Consider the following 14,337-nt stretch of genomic DNA (forward strand, 5'->3'; position numbering starts at 1 on the left):
TGGCCATCTCCATCTAAGTTTCGCCACGTCAATTATATCAAGGAATAAGTAACATTTAGTCCTTCAATCTCGTCACTTTTTTTTATTCTGCTCCCTGAAACTTTTTGTTCCATATTACTCTCAGAATTTTGGATTTTTTTTCTTAATTTCATCCCTGAATTTGAATTTTATTAAGTTACGATGGCATGGCATCTTAAGTTTTCATAATTTATTAATAATTTTTTAAAGAAATATTAAAAAAAATAAAATTTTGATAATTTATTAATAATTTTTTTTTAGATTATACATATTTAAAATTTTCAAGAATGACCAAATTGAGAATAATTTTTATATATGGAGACTAATGTGGACTAAAAAAATTTCAAAAACCAAATTAAAAATGTTAATATTGATTTATCTCTTATATAAAATAGATTTGAGAAATTCTAACGGTGCCTTTTCATCTATTTATATATAAAAGATTATATTGCAATCATTATGAGTGAAAGAAATACACACTCTCGAATGTACTTATTTAAATTACCATATAAATATGGCTTGTGAATTGATAGCATCGCACGGCCTAAAAGATAGGTGAAATAGTAAAATATTTATGATTAAACATTTGAGTTTTATTTATTTTATTTTCATTTTCGATAAAAATAGTAAAATACTAAACCCATGCATATTCATTAATTATTTTCTTAAAAGAAATTTTTAAGTAAAGTCTTTATCCCTTAGTCCATTAGGGAGCTCAATAATCACGAGGGTGTGGTCTAGTTCTTACATTCAAATTGTAAAATGAAACATAGAAGAGAATTTAAAGACAAGTTTTATAAATGAAGTCTTAAAAGAATTGTAAAAACTACAAAATAGTCGGTTATAATTTTTTTTGCTATTGAACTATGAAAAGTTATATTTTTGGTCATTAAAGTTATCGACTTATAACGTTTTGATCACTCGTTTAATAGAAAAGTGAGATGACACATTAATTTAAAGGTAAATATCCAATTTGATCCTTGAACTACACTTAAAACATTCAATTTGGTACTTTTACAACATTTTTAACAATAATTCTAAAAAGAATATTTTTTTAAAAATATTAAAAATTCTGAAAAATCATTATTTATTCTTTTTGAAATTATAAAAATATTTTATAAAAAATATAATTATGTAAAAGAAATTTTTTAAAAATCTAAAAATTATATAATAAATATATTTTGAGAGGGTCTTTCTTCTGTTTTCTTTTCTGTTTTGGATTAGTAAATTGCAATTTGCGATCATATTATATTGAATTTTTCTTTCCTTAGTCAATTTTGGGTCATTATTCACATGGTAGTGTTAAAAACAAAAATTTAAAAAATAAAAGTGTATACAAAATAGATTTAATTTATTATTATTATTATTTAAAACATATAAGTTTCATTAATTCATTCAAATGAATGAGACCATACAATTCGGGGGAATAACAAACACTCATTATAGGTAATAAAGGACAAATTCTGTCAACTCAATAAAGGCTTCAGCCTCAGTGTCGATAGACTACTATGGCACGTTGACAATAATTGACTCTGTCACAACTTGAACATAACATATCTAGAGTGATTGCAACACTTAATACAATAAGAAAATTAGTCCCGGATGGTCCAAAGTAGCAAACATAAATCGACAAAAGAATCGAGCATCCACCAAACTAGAGAGGACGGAGACACAACTAGCCCTAACATTACTCACAAAAGCAAGATTACATGCATAACCAAGACTAAAAAAAGCATACTATGAGAATAGATAAAAACTTCTAAAAGTGAAGACTTATTAGACAATGGAAAAACAAACAAAAGAAACATATAAAGCTTAAGACAATACGGGTCTAAACCGACTCATGAAATCATTTATTATTTTGAAATACTCTCAAAATAGAAACATATTAAGAAATTAACAAAGAGCCACTCACTTTCTAAAAAAATTTGCCGATGGTTGGTGGTGTTTGAGCAATGATAGGTATCGTCATATGTCCATCATAATTTATGAAGACAACAAAAATACTCATAAAATAGATTTGCAAACTAAAAATAGAGAAAACACATGAAGTGAATGAGAAGAAAAAATAAAGAGAGGGTCGATGGATAGAAAAAAAAGTGGGCGATAGTTAGCACAAAAGCTAGCACCGGCGTTAGACAAAACAAAAAGACAAAGTATATCTAATAAGGGATATTAGTTAAAAAATAATATCTAAAGACAAGTTTAAAATACATAATTAAAGCTTTTAAATTTATTTTAATTTGTTTGTACGAATAGAATGGGTTTCCACATTAAACCGAATACATTCAGTCTCTCCTTACATATTGAAAGCCCATCGCATCCTACTGAAGCCAATGTTTTAATGTGTCAAATGGGACATCAAAATAACAAGTATCTAACTCATCGGGTGCAGAAGACTTGGCTAGGTAATCTGCTATGTAATTCACCTCTCTCAAAACATGCAACACTCACACTTGTCAATCCCTTCCACAAAGCTCCCAAATGTATCGCACCATTGAAGCTGAGCAAGAGACAGCATCTAGCTATTTATCAGCTGTACTGCCTATTTATTATCACTTTCCACCTCCACTTTCTTAAACCCTTTGCGCTATGCAAGTTCCAAGCCATGAAAACTGCCCAAAGCTCAACATTAAGGATCCCTCCCATACGTGTATCTTTCCGAAAGCCACTATCCACAGACCCTCTTCATCTCGTATTACCCCACCGATTAACGAACAGTCGTATTGCCCCATCAACGTTAATCTTTACCCATCCAGGTGGGGGAGCACACCAATGTACCAACAGAGGTGAGCGAGTAAAGCCCATTTGCGCCATAAGGCGGCTTGTTTAATACTAGATCCCCAGCTCAAACAACTAGCGATGATAGCCTCTGTGCTGAATTGGATTCCTGAAATAAACAAAGTTCATGTTCTTCAGATTTTGGAAGTCTGCTGTTTGGGGTGCTTTTATGGAAAATTTGGAAGAACAGGGATTTTGTTTTATTTCAGGAATACAATTTCAGCATAGAGGCTATCATCACCAGTTGCTTGAGTTGGGCATCTAGTACCAAACATGCTTCCTTATGGTGCAACACGGGCTTTACACGCTCAACTTTGATGGTACAATGGTGTGCTCCCCAACCTGGATGGGTAAAGGTTGACGTTGATGGTGCATGCAATCCATGCAGGAAACGGCTAGTTGTCAATCGGTGGGTAATACGAGATGAAGAGCTTCAATGTATAGTAGCTTTTGGTAAGCTAAGGTATTGATACGAGTATGGGGCCAAAATTCAGCCCAACAACATGTTTGGTTTAACTATGAAACATATTTGACGAGCTCAAAAGATCTTGTGAGTTGTGACCTATTTTTTTATGGGAATCAAATATTTTTTGATTGAGATGTTTTTTAAAGACTACCACGGATATTAATTTGAGTTTAAATCATGGTTGGGTCTATTTTAAAGCTTAATTTTAATTATATATGAGTCTAATTTTTTCAGTATTTTCAATTATTTAAAAGTTTCTTATTTTTCAGTTAAATAAAAAGTTTAGATTTAGGTATGATGTTTGATTTTTTTATTATTCAATAACGTGTCTCTTATTCAAGATCCTATTATCTCCCACTCCAAATCTCTTAAATATTTATTTACTGTTCTTGAATTTTTTTTAGTTTTGCTTGTTATCGAAATACCCTTTCTCACTTGGCTTCTTGTTTTGTTCGAGGTAACTTTCTTGTCAATTAGGGTTCAACTTGCTTTGATTCGGTTTTTCCTAACCTCAAACAACTTGAATCTCGATATTATCTGTTGCACCCCTACCATTCTTATCAAGTATGGGAGGCATCCTTAAGTTAGAGCTTTGGGCTGTTTTCACTGGCTTGTAACTTGCATGGCGCAAAGGGCTTACGAAGTGGAGGTGGAGAGTGATTAATAGTAAGGATGCTGTTTCTTGCTCAGCTTCAGTGGTGCGACACATTTGGGAGCTTTGTGGAAATGCAAGTGTCGCATGTTTTGAGAGGCGAATTACATAGCAGATTAGCTAGCCAAGTCTTGTGCATCCAATGAGTTAGATATTTGTTATTTTGTTGTCCCATTTGACCGTTTAAAACATTGGCTTCGGTAGGATGCGGTGGGCTTTCAATATGTAAGGAGAGATTGAATGTAGAAACCCACTCTTTTCTAATTAAAAAAAATAAAAAATAAAAACTATTAACAAAATAGATTTTTCAAACAATAAAAACATTTTAAAATAAAATTTCTCGAACGCATCTCCTCCTACATTGACAACAATACCAACCGAGTCAATACTATTCATAAAATTTACAACCTCTCTAACTCTTAGTAAAACCCCCAACTACATTAAACAAAAAGAGACGATCAAAATTATTAATGTTACGTTGGAAGATGTTATGAGTGAGAAGTGAGTCGGATATATATATTCTATTGCTTTCAAACTTTTATTATGTTGTACTGGAAAGGAACCCTTGATATTATATTCCAATACACCATTTCTTCTCCTTTTTAGCTTTTGCCCTCTTCTTTTCCTTATTGCTTTGATGGATAGAATTTGGTGTTTGTTAGGCATATCTTAGAGCACTAACAAGGAAATGAGGAAAAAGTAATGATCATTGAGATTATTTATTTTATTTTGCTTAATAAAAAATGTTAGAATTTATAGATTAAATAAAAAACTTTCCATTTAAGAACAGTAACATTTTCATGTGAAGCTCATATATATGTATATGTATGCATGCATGCCTCACAGAATTTGTATGTGACATGTACAAATCTTGTATACATAATATTTGCATGGAATAAAAGCGTGTAAACAAATTAATGAAGATTTCTGTTGATATTTGTAGTTTTTTTGTATGGATGCTGCAGAGACACGTGATTATATTTGTTTTGAGTGCAGTTTTTCAAGAAAAGTGTGACAGTTGATTTTGCAGCTTTGCTCCTTTTATAAGGCTGGGAGAACTTGGAGATAAGAGTTAGCTTGAGCGATATTGAAATTTAAAGGAAAGTGCTTGCTTGTTACTTACTTAAGTTTACTTGGAATGCATATCTGTATGTGATATAGAGACAAAAGAACAAGAGGTTGTGTTTTACTTTGTACTTCTTGAGGTATCATTGGTTAATTTGTTGTATAACTTATTGTACAATATTTTTTTTTGTTCTTTTGTAACAGTTTAACTACTTTTTTGGATTAATCGATTTCATAATTCGTAAAAAATAAAATATAATCGATCTCTCAATGATAGTCCAACGTATAAAGCATGAGAATGCTCATAAAGCTACCAAAATGGGCGATGAGTCATATATAGCATGCAAGTTGATGAAGAAATAAAAGATTCCAATATATTGCATTTTATCCATTGTTTTGGTGTAATAAGATGGAGGAAAATTTATCTAGTATATTAATAGTAATATAATTGTAACAACATCAATATTAAACTAGTTCACTGTTCAGTAGTAAAAGATTATTGAATAAGTAGAATTGAAGTATTACTCTATCAAATATCACTTGTCTTTAATGAAAGGAAAAACCTACTAGGGGCTGAAGTGTTCTGCAGAATTAGTAGCAAGCAAAGGGTGTGTTTGCTGCTGCACAGTCGACCGCTGCTAGCTGTTCTCAAACAAAAATGGGGGTTGCTGGCTGTTCCCAAAGAGAAATGGGGGCTGCAGGTGACAGAATGGATGCATGGTCGCCCCTCCTATGGGCTATTACAAATGTAATGTCGATGCCGCAGGTCTGGAACAATATGGGGCTGCTGGTTTTGTAGCGGTAATTCAAGATAGTAATGGCCATGTTGTGAAATGCTTTCCCGGTATTGAAGAAGCCTTGTTGAACCGTTGTATAGTGTCACGGACTGCAAATAAAAACCCATGATTAATGCACAAAAAATATCCTATGAATGTAACACTCCTATACCCGGTTCGACCTAAGAAACTTGATATAGGAATATTACATATGGTGCCAAAGTGATTTTGGCTAATCACTAATATATTTGAACATTTAAAAAAAAAATTAAGTTTTCATAAATTATATTTTTTTCTTACTACCTGGAACACACTTGATCTTCCTAAGTACATGCCTTTCTATTCAAAATTTTGAAACATATCCTCTTGGCACTTGGAGATGATGAGATGGATGCTCACAACCTCAATTACAACTCTTCAAAATGACTGTACCTAATCTGCGCACGGAAAACAAAACCGTACGCTGAGTAAAACTCAGTGGTATTTCTATAATCCGAATAGTTAAAGACATGATAATATAATAAGCACAATTAAATTATACGGACATATTAATGTCTAGTATCATGACTATCATTTTTTTTATTAAACAATATCCTAGTCGCACAATTGCTATATAAATGGTTATTCACATATCAAACTATATTTATTCGTACAATGGCATTAGTCATGCAATACTCAATTCATGAATACATCATTATATACCATACTTAATTTTCATCACTTGCTATATAATAGCTTTCTATAATTTGTTCACACATATCATTTAAACAATGGCACTATCCATTCCATATTCAATTCATGAGTATTTAACTCATGTATTCCATATATTTACAACATATTTCACATTCTATTTTCAATTCACTATATCAATTTCATTTCTCATACCATGCCATTTAAATATCAATTATAAAACTTTATTATATGTTTACTCCTATTAACACGACTCGAACTCGGACGGATACACGGATCCAACCAAAACACACCAGTTTGGCACCCAGTGCCTCATCGGATAATTTGAAGTAATAATTTGACACCCAGTGTCTCATCGGCTAACCGAAGTAAATTGACACCCAGTGCCTCATCGAATTAATCCTAAGTAATAAATTGACACCCAGTGTCTCATTGACTCAAAGTCGAAAAAATCCCTAAACTCTTCCAATCTTATGGCATGCCATCTATATCCGACTCAGCCCGATACAGTTAATAGGGTTCCAATTCACTTTTCAAATACAACCAATATTCATTTCAATTCAAATAATCAATATATTCAATATATATATACCAATTCAATCAGTATAAATTCAATAAATTCATCACATATTAAATCAATCCATTTCAATTGCAAAACACAATAATTCTCACCTCAACACTTACCATATACATTAAATTAAAAATACAACAATTAATAACTAGTTTCGGATTATAGAAATACAAACCGAAAATTCCGAGCTATTCGACGTTGACTTTATCTTTTCCCTTTTTAGTCAATGATTCTGGTACGATGTTAGCTACGGAATTAAAACAATTAAAATTCATCAATGCAACACAACACAACACAACACAATTCAATTTCATATTTAATATTTCAATTTTTACTCAAATATTGCCTAAATTTCAATTTAGTCCCTAAACCGAGACTAACTTTTATTCTTCACATTTAGTTCTTTATTTTCATGCAAATTCTACTTTAGACTAAATTCAACTCCCTATTTTCACATAAATCCCTAAATTTCAAAATTTTCACAATTTAGTCCTTATTACTCAAAACTTATAATTTACTCCACAATTTAATCCCTTTCTCAATTCTAACTTAAAAATCTATCAATTTAATCCCTAATACTCAAATTATTCAACATAGACAACATCTAAAGATCCAATAATTTCTAAAATTTCAGCATAGGTTAAGTAGTATTTAATACTAGCATTTCAAAAACATAAAAATTACAAGAAAATGGACTAAATTGACTAACCAATTGAGTTTTGAACCCTTGAAACCCTAACTTTTCTCCTTCTTTCTTTCTTTTTTTCCCCCGTTTCGTTCTATTCTGTTTCTTTTTCAATTCCTTTTTCTTTTCTTTTATTTGTTTTGTTTTAATTATAATAATATAATAATATATATTTACTTAATTAATAAGCAATACATATTTTATTATTAAATACATATGTTTATTATTATTACACATTTATTTACCAACACCATCCACTTGTCAATTTATGGCTTAATTCTTATTTAGTCCCTTCACTTTTCCTCTAATCTATAATTCAACTTTCTCCCTATATGCAATCTAGTCTTTACACCTAATTACTCTTAATTTAAACAAATTCACCTAATCAAAACCTAATTAACCACACAACTAACTTCGTAAATATTTTTAATAAATATTTACGAATTCGTTTTACGAAAACAAAGACCCGAAAGTACACTTTCCAATACCCGAGACTATCGGGTCATTACAATGAAGGCCAATTGATTAAATGACGCTCATTTGACTTATTTAAACTGACCCGATTCGTGGAACATGTGGAGAAGCTCAACTACTTGAAGTCCTGGTGTCCTAGTGAAGTAGTTAAGGAAAATTAGGTTTTCCATGGTAAATATGAAAACTTATATTAGAATATGTGTAATCTTAGAAGATTTGATTTTGTAATATTAGAGAATTGTGTAAATCCCTTAAGCATCTCAATTGTAGATGAACTTTAATCTCGACCGTCAATGTAAAGTAAACTGCACCGTTGGATCTGAGGAGAGCTTAACTGTAAATAGAGGTCTTCCTCCTCATTTGTATTCATCCTATTATATCACATTCAAAAAGCATTTATTCAAACAATTGGTGTGCTATTGCTTTCTTTTGGCTTTTCTGTTCTTTCGTTGCTTCTTTGTCTTTGAGTTGCTTTCGCTTTATTTTCAGTGTCTTAGAGAATTTCTATTGTGAATTTTTACTTTTCGAGAGCTAGGTTGACTTAGATAGATTTGAATAAAGAAATCGCTTAAGGTCACATGGATTGTGAGACTAAATTTCTCTCTTGGTTAAAATCGTTACGACTTGATAATATTAGTTTAGAGTTAGATTGTTTGATGGTAGCTAATGTGCTTTTGCACGGATCAAATGATGCTTCTGAGCTAGGAATAGTGATCTATGATTGTTTGTTATTGAAGGTGCAATTTTACAGCTTTTCCTTTTGTTGGACTTGTCAATCTGCCAACAAGGGTGCTTATTCATTAGCTAAAGTAGCTTTGTTACATGCAAACCACATGGAGTGGGATGTGTTTTCTTTCTCATCACTTTCAGATAGTTCACACAATGTTTTGCATGATAAGGCACGAAGGGATATTAAACGGTAGGACTGGGTACAAAGGGTAAGCCTATTGGCTCGGATTTAGTGATCTGTTTACCCCTCTTGCTTTATATGTTTTACATTTAGTTTTACCTTAATGAATGATTTCTTTCCTTAAAAAAACTTACCATCTCAACGAATGCAATAAATTCCCCCCAAGTTATGAAAAATCATATTAATTGGTGTAATGATAAGTGGATAGTTTATATGCTATTATGCCCATTTCACAAATTACATTTAGCTTGTTTTTATGAGAATTTCTTAGTGTTTTAGGATTTTTCACATTTTAGCATTACATTTATGTTTTTTTTTATTTGGTAGATTTGAAGACATTCAACATATCATTTGCTTTATCTCCTTCCAACAATTTACCATAAAAAATAGGTAACTCAGAAGAAAAAATAAGCAATGGGAAAATTAGCAAAGATAAACATGTTCTTTTCATTTGATTTTTATTAATACTTAACTATCCAAGCTTAGCATGTCATGCCCATGTGATAGATTTCCTAATTGCTTAATTTATTTCATGTTGTCATTGTTGAGATTTGATGAAATTGAAGCTTGATAGTAATGGATTTTTGAAGGATATGATTAGTATATGTTAGGACCATATTTGAAGCTAGTGGAAAGTGTTGGACTAAGGTAAAAATTAAGTTTAGACCTATAGTTAAATTTATGATATTAAGGACCAAAATGTATAAAATGAAATTTAGAAAATTATGCTATAGATTGAAGTACGAGGTCCTTAGTGGATGAATTCAAAGTCGAATTTAGATTCGATTGGTAAGATCAAAAGGTACAAAGTTTTCAAATATTGGGGCTTTGAGGGACTAAAATGAATAAATTGTATTTCATGAACTATTGATGTGTTTCCATGGATTTTTTGTTGTGAAATTAACACTATTTTCGTAATTGATCTTATCATACATGGCTAAAGACGACGCTGAGATGTTGAGGGTTAAAGGGAAGACAAAGACCGTAGTCAAGTAACCTTAATTCAGTATGTGCTAAATTAATATGTTCTTATCCTATGCTTAACTTTTTGTTTGGTTATTAACTCAAAGTTATCATAAGTGAAAGTATGATTTATCTCGTATGTTTGTTGGTGATCTTATAGTAGTATGAAAGCTAATGACAATTCAAGGTGTGATAAGTGCACAAGGTAAGTAACTATGTTGTTGCTATGTTAGAATTGAAATGGTTACTATAATGGTTAAATAAATTAATGATGTAAAGTTATGATAGGAACTACTCTGATGCTAATTAAGCTAGATGACTTGGAAAGTAATTGTTATCATGAAAGAATGGACGTTAAATAAGAATAACATCATGAAACATATCAAATTACTTGAAATATGAAATCGAGTAGTGGCCCGACCCATGATTATACAATTAAAACTCTCTTATTTCTCACTATAAATATATGACACCGATAGAGTTATTAACATAAATTTTTTATACAAAAATTTCATATATTATTTTTTTTAAGAAAGTAATGAAATTTATTTTTAAGAATAAATTATATTTTAATAATTTTAGAAAATAATAAATTGTTTTTATTCAGTATTTAATGAAAAGGTCGTTGGGTTAGAAAAGCTAATTAACAAAATCCAGTAAACAAGGCTGTTTTAAGCTAAACTTATTATCTAATCTCAAGCAAGAAAATGTTAGAAAGGTCATGAGTCAAAAGTGATAGTGCAAGACAGACTCAAAACGAACCAACAATCAGTTGTCTTCCATTAGCAGGAACAACCTAGAACATATGGTTCATGATTTTTATTATTTTATTATTGCTTTTTTCTTTTTTCTTGACCAAGCGCCAAACAAACCATGAGGTCAATAGGATGATGAAACAAACATTTTTACCTACCTACCTATTATCACTTCCTACCTCTAAAACTATTCTATCTATACCTTATCCATTAAACAAACAAGACTCTAATCATGTTTATTTTTTTTTTTAGAATTTTTCGTATTTATTTTATAGTTTATGTTCGAGGTTCGTGATTATTTTTCCTAACAATGTGTCTCTAAAATTTAAACTTAAGTCCTCTCTTTGAGTAAGTTATTTCATATCTAGTAAAACAAAGTACCACCAACCAGACAGTATATTTAGCAGACATTTAATCTGTAGTATCAGTGTATGCAAGTGATTAAGACCTCAAACTAAACTTCAGTATTGATGACTGCAGATTAACGTGTAAGAAATCGGCTTTTGATGATCCATCTCTACACTAAAACAGAAAGCATCCGTCATAGCAATAGTGGTGGGTACAACTTGCGTGCCTCATAAATGTTTCGATAGCTTGGTTATCAAAGGTTCAAATTTCAGCTTGTTCTACCCAACAGAACTTTCTGAATAGTGAATACTATACAAATTTCCCTTCCATATATATATATATATTAGTTACTTCAGTTTCTTCCACCATATGCTTTTTCTTCTTTTCTGTATATCTTATATAAGAAATATGTCAGACCATCAATTTTGTTGTTCAAGTTATGAATCTCAGCCAAGCCTCCCATCAGTTCCTTGCATCACCTCCCAACTTCACCTGCAACACTACTATCTTTCCAACATCCAACACCACTGCCTCACCACTCTAAAAGGCCACACCTCCTATGTCTCCTCTCTCGCCTTCGACGGAAAGTTCCTTTACACAGGCTCTTCTGATAAGGAAATTCGATTATGGAAGTGCAACGATCTCCACTCTGATTTTGAATTTGAAAATTTAACCAATAATATAGTGGTTATGGGAAAGGGTGCTGTGAAGTCCTTGGTAGTATTAGCTGATAAACTCTTCAGTGCTCACCAAGATCACAAGATACGGGTGTGGAAAATCAATAATGATGGCCCTGATAACCAAAACTACGCTCGGCTGGCAACGTTGCCGACATTAAGTGACCGCGCCTCAAAGCTTCTCCAGCCCAAGAATCATGTTCAAATCCGAAGACACAAGACATGCACCTGGGTCCATCATGTAGATACAGTATCTGCACTGGCTTTATCCAGAGATGAGACCCTGCTTTATTCTGTTTCCTGGGACAGGACACTCAAAATCTGGAGAACCAGTGATTTCAAATGCTTGGAATCAGTAACAAATGCTCATGACGATGCAATAAACGCAGTGGCATTATCCGATGACGGTGATGTTTACACAGGATCAACTGACAAGAAAATCAAGGTGTGGAGGAAAATCCCAGGAGACAAGAACCATTCTCTTGTTGCTACACTAGAAAAGCATAATTCGGGGATCAATGCTTTAGCTATAAGTCTTGATGGGTCTACTTTGTACTCCGGTGCCAGTGACAGGTCCATAGTTGTCTGGGAGAAGGACGATGGTGGCGATGGCATGGCAGTGGCTGGTGCCCTTAGGGGGCATACAAAGTCTATATTGTGTTTGGCTGTAGTGTCGGACTTAGTTTGCAGTGGTTCAGCAGATAAAACAATCAGAATCTGGAGGAGAGGGGTGGACGGAAATTACTCGTGTTTGGCAGTCTTGGAAGGGCATGAAGGCCCCGTTAAGTGCTTAGCTGGAGCGGTTGATCGTTCCAGCCGTTGCGATACATCCTATGTTATTTATAGCGGAAGCTTGGACTGTGACATCAAGGTGTGGCAGATTATTGTTCCCCTTCCCTATGGAGATCTTGAATCTTGATTTTTCTTTGTTATAATGTTCTTCTCCTGGCCACTTTTTTGTACCAGCAAGCTTAGTGTTTGCAATTTAGTTCTATGGCTAGTCTTGCAGTAGAATTCCATTAGTGAGCTAAAGATCAGCGAAGAGATTTCAACCTATGAGACGAGGTATTAAAAGCTGAAGCTGCATGCCGTAGCATTGAATCCAATTCATTGGTTCATATAACATCTTAAGAGATAGTATCAGTAATGAGATTTGAATCTTGACATACGTAGTCCCTTTCTCTATCCCCTGCCACCTCTTTAATACTGAAGAAAGAAGAAAATAAAAACGTGGGAATTCTATATTTCCTAACAAAAAATTTACCTGCAACCATTGATTTCATATACAAAGGGCAAAACAAGCAGAAGGTACAATGAAACAAAATCTCCTGTTCTTCGGTTTAGTTGTCAAGAAGCTGCCTGTTGCATCCAAGTTGTTTCCTCATTTTCTCACCCCGAACAAATTTCTTGCAATAATTATTGTAAGTAATTAATAATAATATTCAAATCAAATATAGTGGAAGTGCTGAGGGTGAAATGAGGAAGAATGAGGGAGGTAGCGGTTCATGGTGGTGATGCGTCGGTTCACGGTGGTGATGCGTTGATGGTTGCTTGAGAGTGAGGTGAAAGTAATAGCATAAGGAGAGGAACTTGAAGAAGAAGAATTGTCCTTGAGGCCAAGGATACCTATAGCGGAGGTTGATTGCTCTCCTTGCACTTAGGCCTAAACACGTTTCATGTTGGTTTTGTCGAGGTCAACCCTTTAGGGGACATGACAGTCTTACTAACTAGGCGGTGACGGGATTGAAGGATTTAGCAATCTAGCTACGATTAGACTGAGTGGACTTGATGAATTTCCACATGTACTTCATGCGATGGAGAGGCTCAACACTTGTCTTTGGTGAGGTAGGTTGGAGACATTCCACATATTTACCATGCATGTGTTGGTGAGAGTCAAAGTTGGCAAAGTGTTGCCCATATATGATAAGTACTTAATTGTTACACCTTTTGAACCCTTTTGACTTTAGTTATAAGCTATTTTTGTGTTTAGGATGAAATGTGGTTGAAATAGCTATTTGACTTAGATTTATAGCATTTTGATTCTTTGTTATATAGGAATGTTTTGGATGTAGGGAAATCTTGGATTGGCTTTGGTGGAACAAAAAAAATTTGATGGAGCATGCTAGTGGTGACACCGAGACGTTGTCCTCACAATGTTGAGACATGGCTGGCTTTTGGCAAGAATGGAGATAAAACTTTGAATGCAACATTAAAATGACAGGTCTCAATATTGAGACGTTATAGAAGGGGAGCAGCCATGTAGCCAAAATTTGAAGCCAACGTTGTCACATTAGGCCTTGGATGTCACGATGTCGACTATTATAACTATCACCATGGAAATGTTGGGCTCTAGTGTCCTTAGTGTAGTTTTTCATCGTAATGTACTTGTAATTTTTCGAACATATTGGTTTAATAACATTCCATCATTCACATTGGTATCGTTTGTATTTCTCCTCAATAGTTTTTACACACAAAGCAAAATGAACAAGCAAATATTGTTTCATAG

At 32.9% G+C, this 14,337-nt stretch overlaps 1 protein-coding gene across 1 annotated transcript; it reads left to right on the forward strand.

Moving 5' to 3' along the window:
• The first annotated feature begins 11,407 nt into the window (after positions 1-11,407).
• On the forward strand, positions 11,408-14,271 carry LOC107904236 (protein JINGUBANG). Its single transcript, XM_016830539.2, has 2 exons — positions 11,408-13,676; positions 13,887-14,271. Exon 1 carries the CDS (start codon positions 11,524-11,526, stop codon positions 12,748-12,750), a length of 1,227 nt encoding a protein of 408 aa, XP_016686028.2. The 5' UTR covers positions 11,408-11,523; the 3' UTR covers positions 12,751-13,676; positions 13,887-14,271.
• Positions 14,272-14,337: the final 66 nt, after the last annotated feature.

Source organism: Gossypium hirsutum, chromosome A05 (genome assembly GCF_007990345.1).
Source record: "Gossypium hirsutum isolate 1008001.06 chromosome A05, Gossypium_hirsutum_v2.1, whole genome shotgun sequence".
In the NCBI taxonomy this organism is placed as follows: domain Eukaryota; kingdom Viridiplantae; phylum Streptophyta; class Magnoliopsida; order Malvales; family Malvaceae; genus Gossypium; species Gossypium hirsutum.

Excerpts from the sequence above, each read along its gene's own strand:
- LOC107904236 (XM_016830539.2), top strand. The coding sequence starts at position 11,524 with ATGCTTTTTCTTCTTTTCTGTATATCTTATATAAGAAATATGTCAGAC.